This window comes from Oenanthe melanoleuca, chromosome 11, assembly GCF_029582105.1.
Source record: "Oenanthe melanoleuca isolate GR-GAL-2019-014 chromosome 11, OMel1.0, whole genome shotgun sequence".
Lineage (NCBI taxonomy): Eukaryota > Metazoa > Chordata > Aves > Passeriformes > Muscicapidae > Oenanthe > Oenanthe melanoleuca.
In genome coordinates this window covers 8,989,751-9,007,070 of record NC_079345.1, presented here as the reverse complement: position 1 = coordinate 9,007,070, position 17,320 = coordinate 8,989,751, and the positions used below count along the sequence as shown (strand labels likewise).

Genomic DNA, 17,320 nt, shown 5'->3' with positions numbered 1-17,320 from the left:
AATTGGCTCTCACCAAAGAGGCAGCAAACTATGAGCCACAGAACACGCATGAACCTGTCAGAGCACAGAGAACACGAAAACCATCCTGGGGATCTGTGTTGCTGAATCCCAAACAAGCTCTGCAGCTTTCCCCTGCAAACTTGTGCTGGAGAAAGGAAATGGTATCAAGCCAAGGAGGCTTAACAAAGCCATGCACGCTGCTTTCCCAGTGTCTAGTTGCTAATGGGATGGGGCTCTTAAGGTTGAGCAAAAGGAAGTAGGAAATTTTCTAGCTATATTTTTAGGACAAAATAGCCCCTGCAGCCCATAGTCAAAATGAGGAGAGGTGGCATAAAGCGTATTTTTAAAAGTAAATAAATTCTAATTTGTTTGTAAAGCATCAGCAATAGAGCCTGAGCTTGTCCTTTCTCAGAATTGTTGGAATTTGCTTCTCTCCCAATTTGTCACCTGAAGAACTTGAGTTTTGCTAGACATTATTGTAGAAAACCTGTATTTATGTGCATGAATTAAGTTTTCAGTTTAAATCACAGACTATTGCACATTGTGTGCTTGCCCCTGATTGGAGGAAGGTGACATATGCATTCAAATACTGGCCTTTGGATTTCTCTTTTAGTCTTTAATACAAAAAGGAAAACGATGTATGATTTCGCCTTCAGCCTTGTACATTTTTATGCAGGATTTTCTCTCTTCTTACTGACTACAAGATTTATATTTAAACTGCTTTAATTTATACCATTCCCCATCAGAAAGACAAGTTCTGATAATGCTGGTATTATATGATTATTATATGTGCCATGAAAGATTAGAGACTGATCTGAGCTGCTGCCTTCTGCAAGTTCTGCTTTCTTTGAAGCCTTTATTTTTACCCTCATCTAATCAATGGAGAGTCTTCTGGAGTTGCAGGCCAACCCCAGTCCATTTGTTGTGTACAGAGTTCCAGACAGCTGAAATGGATGTTATAAAATAGAAAGATGTGTTAGTTGGGAGGCCAAGATTTGTGAAAAAACACGTTGGCCAGACACAGCAGGAAAAGCATTTTGGCCTCTTTTTTTGAGGCCTGCAAGGTGCTCTGGCAGAACACTGATTTACATACTTATTTTGAAAAAAACACACTTGAATACTGTTGGATTTATAAATTACCAGTTCTTATAAAGTCACTTTGACAAGTGATCCAGATAAATCTGTATTCACCACATGCTAAAAAGTATTGCAAAAAAACCCACTGAGCTACAAAACAGCTTCATATAAACAAATCAGTGATTATTTAGAGCAAAGCAACACCAACTAACCTGTAGCTTTAATATTCTACCTAATGACTTCTGCAGAAATTTGGCAAATAAAACCCCATGTGGCCAGCTATTGTCTTCAGTGTAATGTGTTTTAAGAATGCAGTGCCAGTGGCTACGTGCTGTTCAGTTAAACACCTCTGACTGTGGGAACCACAAAACATTGCAGGACAGACCAGTTTGTGCTGATGGTGATAAGACAGATACAGATACAGATCAGCCATCAAAACTTAAGGAAGTAACTAAGAATTTCAGAATATTGAACTTCAAGTCATTATTTTTAATATGTTTTTACTGTAGCACTCATGAAAGTTTTAGCAGTACTGAACAGCTGAGGCACTCAATTTGCACAAAGCTGCTGTTCAGTAGGTAAGAGCTGTTGGAGGTCCTTAAAGCAAGCTAATAAATGCCCTGACAGAAGCTGGTGGAGCACAGTTCTTATGAATTACCATGTATAATTTGTTTTTGTTTTTTTGTTTTTTTTTTAAGTAGTGAGGTTTTTTTAGCAGATATTTACTTAAGCATTCTGTTGGCCTAACAAAAATACTTGGGAAAGTGCCCTCCCTGCAGTCACACGATTTCCAGTGTTGTAGTGCAGTTAAATTCATTGAATGACAGGTTTTTTTTTGAAGCCAGATAAATTGCAAATCTTGTAATGCTTGAGGGAATTGGCTTTTCCATAGCATGTGTGACCTGTTAGAACCTTTGGGTTCCATACCATATGTGTAACAAGCTGTCCTTGGACTCCTGAGGAGAAAAGCATTGCAGTGATCGACTTGTGGATAACAAACACCTCTCCATTACACACAGGGCTGTGGCAGGAGGTGTTTTAACACCTTCTTGAATGACTTTAAAGGATATAGACACAACCTCTTTTCAGAGCTGGATTTTCTATGTTACATGGACTTCAATCTATTCACAATATTAATACATTTTCTTTCAGAAGCACTTATGATCCTGCTGCCACAAAGGGCAATGCTTGGGCTGTTCAGTGCTATAAACATAAAGAGCAATTTACACCACCTGTAGATTGATTTTGTTATGTTTCTACCAGACAGGAATGGTTGGTAGGAAACTAAATCCTGCTATGAAAAATTAAGGAAGCATTAAGGAAGGTGGTGAAGTGCATCAACACTGTTCTGTAAAGTTACCAAATGGAGAACAAAATAGCAAAAGCCTGGATTCCAAACCTGTTAAGATGTTCAACAGAAGCAACTTATTAGCAGAACAAAACATTCTAAACATAAAAATGGTCCTCAGTCAAGAAAAGGATCCATTAAATACCTGTTTATAGAAGGTTCAAGCAAAGTCATGCCAATGATTAAGGAAAAGCCTCTATAATTCAGCCATTCAAAGTTTTGCTGAGAAAGAGATAACCTACTGCCCACTCAGTAATGGGAATCAACAGACCTCATTGCCTCTAGAAGTGAAATAATATAGATCATGGTTGTAGTCCAATATTATTCTAAAATTATTCATTATTATTTAGTGTGATATTTTTCACATGTAGAATGTTATTCAGTTTTCTTTGATAACATTACCAAGGTCAATTTTTGTAAAATAGACATTTCTATCACTGCTTTTACACTTAGCCTTTAAAATGATAATTTTTATCATCTTCCAACCTCAATTGTCTTGCAATCAGTTACATAGGATTTAGAGTAAGACCCCAAGATTGTAATTTCTTAATAACCTGGGTTATTTTTGTCACATTCATGGAGGTATCCCTCACTTTTAAATAGTACAATGATTAAACTTTGCTGAAGTTGACGCGCATGGATACACAATATTAGTCCATCCATGGATGATATTAGTCCATCCTAAATTTTCACTGTAGACAAATTGGCATATAAAATTTAGTTACTGTGGTTTCAGAAATGCAAATATTCATTAATAGATATGTAGTGTTTAAAAAGAATATTCTATTAACCTGAATCCGTGTTCTGAGGAAGTTCTGTAAGTAGCCTGAAAGAGCCAGGAGTTGTTAGAGTTATTTGTTGTGCTTGTCACAGTTTGGAACAGGAGTTCTGTGGGGAAATCTTGATAAACCTGACCTGTGCTGTACCTTTCAGTTACCTGCGTGTCATGAATACTCATGTGCTTATTTTCTTCAAGGAGCTTAGGGAGTCTCCAGCATGGATTATGGCAGGACATTTTTCCCCACTTGCTTAACTGTTGCTGAACCAGACTCCTCATTCATCTCCTGTTATGTAACAGCACCAAGGCTTAGCACTGAAAGTATTTCTTTTTTAAAAGGATTATACTGATGAGTTCTGCCTTTTGGAAAGTATAAAAACTTTTTAATAGTAATTCTTTTTTTTGTAGTGAATGAGATCATAGGAAGAGATATGTCACAGATCTCAGTGTCACATGGAACAACAGCGGCCAGCCAGCCTGCACGTCCGTGTCCTGGATCTCTGGAGACAAGAATATCTGATGGAATCCAGTAATGGATAAGCTAACTGCTCAACATCCATGAAAACTTCACAGTTTCTCTGAATATTTCTTCATCCTCTTCCTCTTTAGACTTACTGTGCTTCCAACTCTGTGGCCTTTATGAACTGGAACAGTGGATCCTTGCAAAGCCCTTTTAGTGGGTTACATTTTTGATGTAGAGACAGAGCATTTTAATTATAGTTCCTCAGATGCTGTAAAGAGACTTCTTAAAATGGACACACAGAATCGACACCAGATATTTTAACTGTTTTAAAGTTACAAACAAGCTTTGCTTTTTGCATTTAAATAGAATACTTTTATATTTTAAATGCTTCAGATGTGTGGAGATGTTAGTTTGCTCTTATAATATTCACAGTCTTGAACGTGGAAGATTTAATGCACATTTTCAGTGTGCTGCTTGCCCTTAGAGGTAGTATAGTTTGTAACTGATGATTTGTAACACCTTTTTGGTCATTTTGGAAAGCCTTTAAAGCTTCTGTTGTTTAATTTTTTTCTTAATAAGACCTTCCAGTGGCAAATCATACCTGTCATCTGAAGCCAATGCCACCGGAAGCCATTGTGTATATGAATATTGTAGCATTTTCTTTCTTAGATTCATAGGAAGCAAAGCCAAATGTAGATCTGCACTTGTTTATAAACTGAAGATGTTACTTGATAGGCTGCAAAAAGACCATTCCATCATGAAAGTGTTGGGATAGAAATTACATTCCAAAATTTAACTTTTATAACTTTGTGGATAATCTTCCTGATCTTTATTAGCACAGGCTCCTTCTTGAAATAGCTTTTTTCTTAGAAAGTTACATTTGTAATCAGATTTGAGCATTAGGATTTTAGGTTAAAGAACAGCAACATCAAAGCTATGTTAGATACAGGAGAAAATTTAATGTTTGCTGAGGTTCTGAATGTTCCCATTAATCCTGCAGAATATGGTTTTGAAATCACCAATTCAGTGGCATTTAAGTTTTCAATGCAATAAATCATTTGATCACATCTGTATCTTTTATATGCTGTATGGCCGACCATGCCACTTGGAAGTCCTAAGGAGATGACAGTTACAGTTCCTTCAATTCAGGCTGTTTGTAAATGTCAGTTTGCTAAAAAGTAATTTACTGTGAATTAGTGGTTAGGGAGTATGATGTGTCCATGTTTAATTTTAAAGGTGTAAAGCAGGAGTTTCCAAAGAAATACTCAAAATTCATCACAGCTGCAGTAAACTCCATGGTGTGCTCTGAGGATGTGTCTCCCCTATCTCCATAATCTGATGAATTTGAAACATTCTATGTCATTACTTAAAAATCTCTGGCCTTTCCAATTAGACACTGTGGAGAGGATCCCACACTGGCTGTGGAGGTCACACACTTGCCTCCCCCAGGAACCACTCATTAACAGAGCTTCCCTCCATGGAACACAAAGGGTATACCAGTCATGGAAAAGAAGGTCAGCAGTACATGGAACTCAGAACAGCCAAGGTGTTCCTACTAGTTGCTCATTTGGGTGAGCCATGACAATCTAATCAAAATTAAGAGTGAATTAACATAAAGAAGTAGAAAATTGGAAAGTATATTTGCATTGATCCAGTTCAGACAAGTGTGGCCATTTTAGCAGTTTAGCACATGGGGAGCACATGCCCTCCATAGACTTCAAGTGAATGAAAGGGTCTGACAGTGGAGAGCAGTGTTGAGTTTTAACACCTGGGAGAGTAAACACAGTTTCTGCTGATGTTGCATTTTGGCAAACAGTGGTGGGGGAAACTTTCCATTGAGCCTTTTGCTGGCAGAACCTTACACCTGGGGGAAGTCAGTGCCCAAGCAATACCATTACAGTAGCTGTAATCACATCTCTGTAATAGCTGAATAATGAACTTTTAAAGACCATATATTACGTAGGTAAAACTGTAGTTTTATCATGTCCTTCCTTTAAGAGTGCAGCCTGAGGCTACTAACTTGATGTTTCATAATTATTTCAAACAATTTACTGCAAGGCCACTATGTACCTGCTGGGAATCTTAAGCATCCTTTTTCTGAATGTACTGTTCAGTGGTGTCAATCTTGACATTTGCAGGAAATAATTGGCAGGGCTGGAATCTGAAAAGTGTGATATTGTAATTGTCCCTCAGCAATGGTGCTTTACTCTGTCCTCTACTCGTGTACATTGAAGATCCTACAAAGAACTCACATGCTCAGAATTACATCTACTTATGTTTTTAACACCTTCAAAACAAACCAAACCACACAATGCTGTAAACTATGTAATTGTCTCAGAGTGTGTGTTGGTGGCAAGGCATGTTCCAGTTTTCATTCACGTATTGGGTCTTTTGCATTAACCATTGTTTGTAGGAGAATTCTGAGTGAAAAGCTTTTCATACTGTATGGGATTTATGCTCCTTTATCCTGCTGGTACAGACTCTCCTTGCAAGTTCTCCACGTAGCTGGAATTCACACTGTACCTAAAATATAGGAGCCCAAACAATCCGGAGTTGCTATGCACTAAATTTTCTGATGCCTTTAAATACCTTGATGCCTGTAGACATAGAAATGCTTTCCTATTTAAAAATGAAATTTTAAAAAAATATAGCTTTGGATACTAAAGCAGTTTTGTATTTGCCTTGTAAAAGCTTCAATACAAGGGTCTTAATTTTGTTTTAGCTTGTGTGATAACGTAGATAAAGACTGTTAATCTTGTATAATTTTAGTGGTATAAAAAGCACACGATCTCTATTGGACTATGCAAATTGAATTAAACAACAAAACCCGGCAACTGTTAATATTTTGTTGGCATCCACTTCCTTGTCCTTAAGTCCTGTCTTCTCCCTGAGTACTTTTCCAAAAATTTTTAATAACTTAGATTATCCTGAAGGAAAGCCTTAATGATGAGGTCAAAGATCAATGTTTAGGGGAAAAAAAACAAAGGGGTAGCATATTAATCCAGGGGGACAGGGGTGAGTTCTGAAATTACCATCAACTAGCAATCTGAATTTCTGTGGTGAAACTTACCTGTTATCAGGGGAACTGCCACCCTTTTTAAACCAAAGAATGAAAAAGCAGTTTTGTTCTGATACAAAGCTTTGAAACTCTATTTTTGATACTCATAATGGATGTCATTCCTTGAGGTTCGGAAATCATTCAAATTGAAGTTTTATATTTAAAAATGTGGGACAATAAAGATTAAGTTCTAGATGTTTACAGAGCCTTGTATTGTAATTTCATGTACATTTTGTATTTTAAACATTTTTGTAAGTTATGATTGCAGTGCTACTTGCAGAAATAAAGGGAAAAACTTGCATTTAGGCTCTTAAATCATAGTGTTCAAATAAATAAAAATAATGCAAATGCATTGTCATTTATTTAAAATGCAGAACCAGACACATGGGAAGAAACTCCGTTTGTGATGCAGCAGTAACCAGCTGTGCCAGGCTGGACAGAAGAAATGAGGACATTGGCTATTCTCCCTGCAAGAGTGGTGATTTTGAACAATCTGATAGAGAGTTTGGGGCTCAGATTAGAGCCAGCACCAGTGAACCTCCACCTACATACGAAGTGTTCAGCAGTGCTGGCAGAGTCTCAGTCTGCACAATACTGCTGCTTCCCCATTTGCGAGTGTCATTGTTCCAATTAGACAATCACAAGATTATTTTGAAAGATTTTTCCAGAAATAATTATTCAAGGAAGTTCACAATAAAAAAAAAAATTCCATTCCTGAAAGTATATTGCCCTAGGCAAGATGTAGTTTCTGAAATTGTTTCTGAAATAAATGTGAAATTCCAGCAAAGTTTACATTATTTGCCAAATCCTGGCTGATCAAGCAGTACCGAGGGAATTCCCTGTAGGCAAAGTTAGGCCTTGCAATGTGTATCTCATCTCGGTGATCTTGGAGCTACTGGACAGGTTTTTATCTCCCCTGCTGTTTCTTACCGGGCCCTTTCCTTCCCCCTGGAATCCCAGTGAGTGTGGGACTGTTCCAAACCGGACAGGGAAGCAAAAGCTGCGGCATCACTCTGCCGTGGTCACCTGGCCGGAGGGCAGGAGCAGGGGCGCGGGGATGGGGCCAGGCTGGGATTAGCCCCCCTCGGAGCGCCTGTCCCGGCCCATTACCTTCAGCGCTGCTCTCAGCTATAAATACTCCAGAAAGGGGATGCTCGAGTGCCACCAGCCGAATGCGCGGTAAATATAGCCGAGCTTTAGTAAAAATAGCCCGGGCAGTTTGAGAGCTGTTCACATGTTCTGTAGGGTGATTACCCAGGGTATAATTAGCACACACCGGCACCAGCAATAAGCCATTGACTGCGTCTCCTTTGCGGTCATTTCAAGCCGCCTTTCAGATGCAAATGGGCCGGAGGCTGTCGGCTCGGGATGATGGGGTGGCACAGGACAGGATCTGCAGTCACGCCAGGGCGGGTAGAGCTCAGCACTGACACACGCACTGCTCTTGCTTTATTCCAGGCAGGGTGAAAACGTCACTTCTACCCTGCAAAACATGGGTTTGGTGCTCCAGGTAATCAGAGAGAAGGAGTGTCCTGTTAAAGTCAGCTCCTTTAGAAGAGTAACCAGAAGTTTGTCCATTTAGGACCCAAAGCCAAAGGGAATGCTGGCAGAAATCAAGGCTTTTTAATTCTCATATTTTATCCACTATTTCCTTACAATATTCCACAATGTTACTTTTGCTGTCTTCTTCTGCTGCTTGTTTCTGGACCCCTCTCTCTCCCTGCCTAACTTAAAATACCACTGTATGCTCTGAGTCCACCATGTGCTCCATTGCACTGAATAAGGTGAGGGCTGAGCTGTTTTCTCCCAACCTTTTTTCTTTGCCCCTTGGCTTCAGTTAATTTACAATAATAGTATTCAGGAACTAGCCACTGCTGTAGTAAGTAAAGTATTAAGGCATGTAAAAGACCATGGAAAAAAGGATTTTCAATATATTTAAATTCATGCATAGTTTTGCATACAGACTTCTCCTTATAAAGGAAGTTAACACTGAACTTTATTCTGCCTGCTAAAAGGGTAATTTTTATCAATCAGTAATTCTTAACATACAGAGCATTGTAACTTGCAGAGACCCTCTAAGAAATTATTTTACAATAACCTACTGTTACCCTTGTTAACATCTGCTACATGCAAAAGAAAACACAAGGAAAAAAACAGACTAAGATACAGAAACAACAGAAAAAGAATATTTATTTTGCAAAGACATGGATGCTCCATTGATCTTGTTTTTGAAGAGACTGATCCACTAAAAAGTCAGGCTATACAAGTTCTCAAGCTGTTTCTGCAGATCTAAAGTTTTCATTACATTGGTGGATTTTATTACAAAGAACTAAAAAAAAAAAAACCAAAAACCCACCTTATCTCTTCCTTCCTGTCATTGCTGTGACACCTGCTGGTAAGAGCTGGAAGAATGTTTTTAGTGTGTGTTTGTTCTTTTCTGTAACTTTGATCAAAGAAAAGTGATGCACCTAAAGAGGACTTGATATGAAAATATTGCTTGGGAATGCAATGCTGGATAATCAGTGGTATCATATGAAGTAAGCTGGAGGAAAAAGGGAACAACTACTCTTCCAAGTTCTTGTGACAGTGGAATGATAAATGACTGATGACTTAGAAAGGTCCTTCTTGTAATGAAAAGCAGAAAAGACAAGGAAGCAGCATGCTGAAAATCCTGAGGGTGGGGAAGGCAAATATTTTCTAGAAAACAGGCAATTATATAAAACAATAACCACCCTACATATTAAGAACTGCAGCCTCTCTCAGTAAACACCTCCACACATTAATGACTGGAATCAAAGACAAAAGTTCCCAAGCCCAGCTTCTCCACATACCTGAGGTTCTGGCTGTAACATCAACATCAAGGATTTGGGATGGCACAGAGCATTTTTTAGGACAAGGCATGAAAGGTCAGGGCTGCCTTCCTAAATTTACTTCAGCTTGGTACAGAAGGTGTGATGGATTCTTCTCTCCCAAGGTGGCAACATCACTGCAACAAACACAGAGCACAGAAAAGCTGTTGTCCTATATGCATCATTATTTTTTTTCTCCCAGCAATAAAAGGATCTGTTTGTAAATATCTCAAGAACTCCCTGGTGTATCCACCAGCCAAGTTGTTCTTGCAATGTGCTGAAAATGGACAAGACAAACTTTTAGCAGTCAGTATGTCACTGCTTTCAAGTAGGAAATTCTCTAAGTATGATGCAAGAACACATTTTTCCAGTCTTCTTTCATTTGAACAAGTGCCTCAGGAGCTGCTGCACAGCCTGTCCAAAGCAATGGTTTTCTATGATTTAATGAATTAAGGTTTACTTTCAAGGTTTGCCATTTTAAGAATTGCATCATAATAAAGGTGTGACAAGCATTTAAAGGTCAGAAACAGCTACAGTTGACAGCAGATCTGCTGTCAGATTTCCAGTTTAGCTGCCATTGGTTCAGCTTTACCCTGTGTGTTTTCTAGGCAGGGTCTCCATGTGGAAAGGTTGCTCATAGGACATTAATCCTCATACCTGCCTGTCACAGCAGCTCCTGCTCAGGTCTGTGCTGTGTGATCAGTTCCTGCTGCAGTTGTTTCTGTCTCCAGCTGCACTGATCAGCACACACTGTTTTGCCAGTACATGCATTTCTGCATTTACATATTCCCACCATTTCTTCCCTTACCAGGAATAAAAATTTGCTCATAAAATCTTCAACAGAAAGCAAATATGAGAGGTCAAGGATAACTTTATTTGAGTAACAGCAAATATCACCCTGTGACATTTGCCTGGCTGTAGTCACAGTAGCTGGAAGAGTATAAGCCATCAAGCCAATAGGACAAATAAGGCAATACTGAAACTGAATTAAGTGCTACTATGGGATTATTTTTTCTAAGGATATGAAAAAAGAAGCTATGCCAAGAATGTCATCATTGCCATCTGACCTCACCACTGACAGAAGTTATAATGGAAAAGTTGCACAAACAATGGAGGATAACAAGCAAAGCAGCACTGGCCAAATCCCAGGCTGAATGACATCGTGGCTTGGAGAGGCACAGCCATACATTTCATGGCTGTCAGCAGAGTTTGCTGAGAGACTCAAATGCTGCTTGCCCAAGCCTAAACCCTTGGGAACTAATCCAGCTGCTAAAATGACACTGGATACTAAGGTTTCTTTAGCTAGAAAGAGGAATATAAAACATACAAAAGACAGAGAAAAGGGGGAAAAGAAAAAAGAGAAAATATTTTGGTTACTGAGCAGGTCTGTCTCCAATTACAGGCTTCCATTCCCACAAAAGGCTGACCTCAACTACTTTATAGCAGAAAGCAGGAAAATCTCTAAGTTCTTCTTAGATATTCTTTTTAGATAGCAGTAAAGCTGCAAAAATCATAATTTAGATAAGCAACAGTTAAACTGGCTAAGCAGGCCATGTTCCAATGTAAATTGTCCCATTTTTCTGTGCCATTTCTGCCCTCCTGCCCAGACTGCCCCCACAAAGACTCTGCGTTCATGACTATTGTATCATTTTCATATATTTGCATCATTTTCATATATTACACTAAACTCACTTTTTTTCCAGCAGCACATGAACTATTTGCAGGTCAAACACCATCTGGACCAGACAAGTAAAATGGAATTCTATCACTTACGACAAAAAAATTTCCTGTTTGGTTGGAAGGACATGACCTAAAAACAGAACAATTCTGAGTGACATTAAATATTATATTCAAACAGTGACTCAGTTGTTCATAATCAAAGTAGAAAAAATTTAGAAAGCAATTAAGTATTGTCCTTACACTCAGTCTGTAAGATAGCTTTCAAGCTAGCTGGTGTTTCTTCCATTCAAAATACACTCAGGTGGCTTCACTGAAGGCCATTTTGCAGACAGTAGAGATGTGCTGCAGATGGGCCCAGCAAGCAGAATCAGCACTGGCTCCATGCAACACAAAATATCCTCAGGGGTGGAGTCAATAAAAAAGAAACCACATTATTGAGATTCAAGGAGCTGAGTTGTTCAGCTGTTCTGGAAATGTCCCCCAAGCTCTCAAATTTGTTGAAACAAGTGTCAAACCTTCATTCGGTGTTACTGGCACTCTCTCAGTCCCACAGATGTGTGACTGAGGATCCTGTGCTCAACAGCAAAAGGACGTTTTTCTAGGATCTTTTTTTTCTTTTTTTTCTTTTTTTTTAAAGAAGGCAAATTGCAGCTTGAGGTGGGGCCAGGGGTGTTATAAAATTTAATTCACTTAGAGATCCTATGCAGTTCTAATTACCCCCAAGAAAAGTCAGGGTAGGAAGAAAGCTGACAAAGGACAGTTCTCTGGGCTCTCTTTTTCTGGCAAACGATGTGTGAGTGCTCACAAAACGCACACCTGAATCCAGGTTAGACTTTGTGAGCTCCCCAAAGGCACAGACATTCGGCTTAAAGCAAGAAGTTAATGGCAAACCATCTTCAGCTTTCTATTTGCAGCTGAAAAGGAGGTTTAAGATCACATGCCGTTTGAATTATTTCTCTCCGCTTGTATATTATGAGTCACTTTACTCTCAGTAGGACTCCTGCAAAACAAACATAAGCAAACAGGAATAGGAGACGAAATCTCACATGCAGAAAGGTCACTGAGGGAAACAGCTCTGGTCTGCCTGCACTGAAGCAGCCAGGGCTCATCAGGAGGGTCACAGCCTCTGCAGTGTCCCCTGTGCTGAACTCCAGAGAACTCCCTGCAGCTTCTGCCTCCAGTCAATGACGGGACTGTCTCACAGCCAGAAGAGACAAATGCTGACAGCTAACCCAGATACAGTGAATCCAAATTAAAGGCAAGGCCTGAATTTCTGGTAGCACTCCTGATTTTTTATCCCAGGGCTGACCACAGACGAGTTCAGGGGAGATTTGCTTCTAGAACAAGAAAACGCTGGGAAGCCCATGGAGGAGAAAAGGTTGGAAATCTACTCCCTCTGAGTGCTCGGTAGTGTGTGGTCTCTCTCAAGGGCCACAGTGAGGGGACACAACCACAGACTGACACAGAGCCTCGGTGGAACAGGGAGGGGCAACATGGAAGGGAGAGAATTCCACACCTCATTGAGGCCAAACACCTAAGCAATTTAGTAAAGGAACGGATGCTTAACGGCTGGAAACGTTTACATACATACAGAAGGAAAACAGCCTTTATTGTAACTAAAAGGGGCCCAAGTCTCCTACTCAGGAAAAGAGTAAGATCTGGAAGAAAGGAGGTATCAGGTGAGATTAAACCTGGATAAATCTTCTAGAAGACTTGAAAGGGAATAATGGCTGTAAAAGCTAAAGACACCCCACCAAAAATGTGGATGACACAAAGGCTAAGCCCTTTAGTAAGGTTATCAGTAGGGAAAAGAGCACAGCTGATTACTGCACAGAGAGAGCTTTCTCACACAGTATAAATACAACTAGACTAACATGGGACTGGTTGTTTATCTATTTCTACTCCTATGTCTTTCTTTAAAAACAAAACAACAACTAACCTGATTGCTCTGAGCATTATGATTAAACACAGATTCACAATCTTAATCACTCGACTCATGCTAGTTAAAGTAATCTGGGTAACTGCAAAGCATTCCTTATCCTCACACATGGTGAATGCAAAAACTGAGACCTCAGGACATTTTAGCAAGTGACCCAGCCACCCAGGACTTCTTCCACTCCATTGAAACACCAAGAGAGCAGGTTCCCCATCCGAAAGGCACAGCTCCAGGAAGAGTTACAGCACATGTGCCAGAGAAGCACTAATAACTTCTAGTAGCTATTGGCCATACTGGAGGCTCCCTGCTGCACATTCAGGTTTTGAAAATATACCAGAACTGCATGGTTCACACAGGGCAGAACATCACAGCACTGAACAACCTTTAGTAAAATACACGGATATCTTAGGATGTACTAACAATTCAGTATCACTGTATCATAGATGATTTGTGCTATAATTTTTCTATCATGAGGTACTTCAAATAAATGCAAAAAAAATCATGTTAGTCACCAAGAAGACAGCCTCCATTCCTCTGGAATGCAGCAAGTGTTTAATGTTTATAATAAAAAGGCAGGATTTAAGAAATATCATGGCTGGCTGAAATAAAGGTGAGTTTCAAGTAGGTATTATGAAATTACCTGGAGTTGTGCAGGCTACTAAGGTAAATGTTTTCTTAAGCAATTATCATTTGAATTCCGAGTTATTTTCCACTATGTCCCACAGAGATAACATAAAATCTCTGTTAAGTACTGTGATTTCAGTTCCCAGAACTCAATATATGTTTTGGTTGACATTTCAGGTCACATATAGAAAGCATTTTAGTGTCTTATTGCACAAAGTGCACCTTTTAGTCCCAGTCTTTGCAAACATATTGATCATGAGCTGTTCCACCACCGATCTTTCCCGTAACTCAAACTTTCAACAGTTCACAGCTTTATCAGCAGTTTCCCTCTCTACTCCCAGAAAAATTCACCACTAAAGTCGGCCCCAAACCAAAGCAACTTTAAGCTGCATTGGTTCTTTGCCCCTCCACACTCTTAATGGACTTAATGATTCCATATCAGATTCCACTTGGAGGAGAAGAGAAGGACTAGTTCCCAGTAAAGATCAGATGGGTTTGGATGGTGCTCTCACACCCAGCCCCCAGCCCTCCCTGCACTCCCAGAGGAAGAAAATGTGGGGAGGGGGCAGGACAGAGCTGCTCAGGGGCTTTTCTTATCTGCAACTCTCATCTGCAGTGGCAGCAATACCTCCTGCCAGCTCTTAGTTAGAGTGTTATCTCTATTCTGTTCCTATTATTTTTGTATTTAAAGTCCTCCTACCCAGCTCTGAAATTCTGCTGTTATGAAAAGAGACTTGGGTTCATCTAATGCTTTATTTATGCCCCAACAGCACATTCACTTAACTAACAGATGGTGGCTGATGAACTCTAGAAATTTTTAACACAGGCTTCTAGTTTTATTAATTTAAAAGTAATGAATAATTTATATATAAACAATTAATCTGATGTCCCTTTCTTGTTCTGACAGCAGTAGAGAAGCATCCAAACCACATGAAAAAATTGCTTCCAACACCAGCCATGCACAACTGCCCAGGAAGTCTTCCATCTGTCCCTGTCACTAAAGGTACTACATGAAAGCCAGTATTGCACAACTGGTGGTTTCTACAAAACAGATGCAAAACTAAGGAAAAGGACACATTAAGGTATATTTAAGAAAGGCAGCATTAATTCTTACAAAACAGATTCCTGGTATCCCACACTGAATGTCTCGAAAAATTAAGTAACAAGAATCAAAGCAAATCAACTCTCTATCAACTTATTTTCTAAAAGGTAGTGCAGAATTTTGCACAGAAAAATCTCCTGAGATAATAAATGATTCAGTGAAGGCTTTCAGGCAGAAGAGGTATTTTGGAAATAAAAAATGTGTCCTTCAGAGAGAAGGTGCTCCTGCTATAGTAGGGTTAAGAGGAAATTTTTGTTGTTTGCTCTGTGTTGGGAACATTTAAATTATTTTCTCTTTTTTTGTCTGCATAATTAAGGCTGGCCTTGGTTGGCCTTCCAGCAACTACTGCAGTCGCTGCAGTGGCTTCACACAGCTGGAGCAATGTTTCCAAGGGCTGCAGAGCCGAGCTGTTCTCAGAACAGGCTGGGTGGGCTGGAACAGGAGCACAGAGCGTGCTCACCCCGCACAGCAGAGCCCTCTGCTCACCAGCACCGGCACCAGCCCCGCTAAAAGCCAAACCTTCACCTCGCTCTGTCAGACACCCCTTGATGCTTCCTATAAATACCTTCCCATCCCTGGCCTTCCAGAAATGGCCATTAAATTACTTTTACAGCAGTGCAGAAAGGATTATTTATAAAGCTCCACATTAGCAATCTTTCAGGGAACGCTGCAGTAAGATAAATGCAAAGGCATTTTTGAGAGGAATGCTTTCCCATCATGAAGCATTATCAAGAGAACATTATCTTTAATAGATGTGAGACAAAAGGCTGTATGTGTGGTTTGATTATTGGTCTGAAGTGAACTGCATTTACTGTGTTCACAAAAAAATTACTTTAAAAAACCAACTTTCTTTGTGCCTCAGAGTGAAAGTCTGAAAATTTTAGTGATGGGGAGGGGGTGAATGAAAAAAAATCACAAGTTGCTGATCTTATTCATTGTTGAGATACTATGTGGAAAACAAAGATAATTTTAGATTAAATATTAACATCATGCTTCAAATGTACTCAAATGTGGCCAAAACCAGATGAGCTCATTCCACAAACAAAATCTATCCTTGGGGTATTATCAGAGCAAACCTGGGCTGTTGCTCTGGGCAGATTGTGACCCAGCCAGTGTGTGCAGGTCATGCAGGGAGAGGTTCAAGAGAAGCCCACAGCAGATCCCCCCTGTGCAGTGTGCCCACCCTACTGAACAGAGCATGTTCTGAACAGGGAATGAACACACAAAAACCAGACCAATGCAAGACCCTTGAGTGTGGAACACAGCCTGGGCCATGCCACAAAGGTGCTCTGGAAGCACAATCTGAGCAGCTGCCCATGAGCATCACAAGGCAGGACAAAAGCTTTCCTTTCACACTTACATTATGATGTCTTCCTTACTACAAATTGCCACTTTCATTTTCATATCTAAAAACCCCAAAACAAGCCTGCCATGCTTTACTGCTTTTGGCACTACAGAGCCACCAGAGTGACAGATCCTAGTTTGGACTGTTTTCCATGTTACTGGTGGTTATCTATTTACAGACTTCACTATTGGTGGAGAAGTGAGGTTGAGGTCTTAGGTTTTGTTTGCCATTCCTGAAAAACATCTATTAGGTTTGGAGTGATTGAAGGGCAGCATGCACGATGTGCCTTTATGTAATTCCTAAAGCACAACATCAGAGGCCATGTAGGAGAGAAGAGAGGGTCACTGGGACTCTCAGCACCTCCCAGTGAGGGGGATTGTCACAGCAGTTACCATTCTGCACAGCTGCTCTCACACCACCATCTAAACAGGGATCTGCAAAGAACTGCATGTTCCAAAGGTACTCAGAATGAAAGGTACTGAAATCCCTTGGGTTTCAGTGTTCCACTGTTGATTTGGGGAACACATGATGAAGTGTTTTTAATATAAAAATTCAAACACCCTATGGTTTATGTGGGTAAAAAATAAAAATGAATTATAAACCACAGAATCTTATTTTTCGTGGGTACATTGAACAATAGAAAAAACTATTCAAGTGGGGGTGGGGATGGCAGTGGTTTTGAGCATTCAGGAAAAAATGCAAGTCCTCTTACACAGAGTTTGCAGAGTTCAATTTTCAGTGGCATAGTCTGCTAAACAGCAACCATTTTTTCCCTGTATACTTCACAAATTTTATATCTGAAGCAAATATGAAACTGAATATATCTGAAATCAACAACAATACATAGGAATGAGAAGAATTTCTGAAGGGAGGTGATGTGCTTGCTAAATAGAATTCAAAAGTTACTCTAATTCTGTAATAGCTCTTCTGAAGGATTTCTGACTCAAATGCCAGACTTACAAATTCAAGGGCTCCAAGAGCCAGGTTTGTCTGCTTCATTACTAGCTCCATAATTATTCCTCAAAGTTATGCATTTTTTACAGTGACATCTGCACGAATA

The 17,320-nt window shown here is 39.8% G+C and overlaps 1 protein-coding gene and 1 long non-coding RNA gene across 6 annotated transcripts in view; one reads left to right on the top strand and one right to left on the bottom strand.

Moving 5' to 3' along the window:
* The window catches only part of NFATC3 (nuclear factor of activated T cells 3), a 61,919-nt gene extending 54,880 nt beyond the window's left edge, over positions 1-7,039 (top strand). For both annotated transcript variants that reach the window (XM_056500572.1, XM_056500571.1), the window contains one exon: positions 3,612-7,039. In XM_056500572.1, the coding sequence (XP_056356547.1) occupies positions 3,612-3,736 (125 nt within the window). In that variant the 3' untranslated portion in view covers positions 3,737-7,039. The remainder of the gene's footprint in view (positions 1-3,611) is intronic.
* LOC130257749 (uncharacterized) overlaps positions 1-17,320 on the bottom strand; it is a 49,594-nt gene that overhangs the window by 26,781 nt on the left and 5,493 nt on the right. For 2 of the 4 annotated variants that reach the window (XR_008841379.1, XR_008841380.1), the window contains exons 2-3: positions 11,266-11,383; positions 9,556-9,710 (exon numbers count right to left, since the gene is read on the bottom strand). This is a non-coding gene — a long non-coding RNA (uncharacterized LOC130257749). Of the gene's footprint in view, positions 1-4,601; positions 8,208-9,555; positions 9,711-11,265; positions 11,384-17,320 lie in introns of those variants that run through there. The other 2 variants (XR_008841378.1, XR_008841377.1) reach the window with 2 other exon arrangements.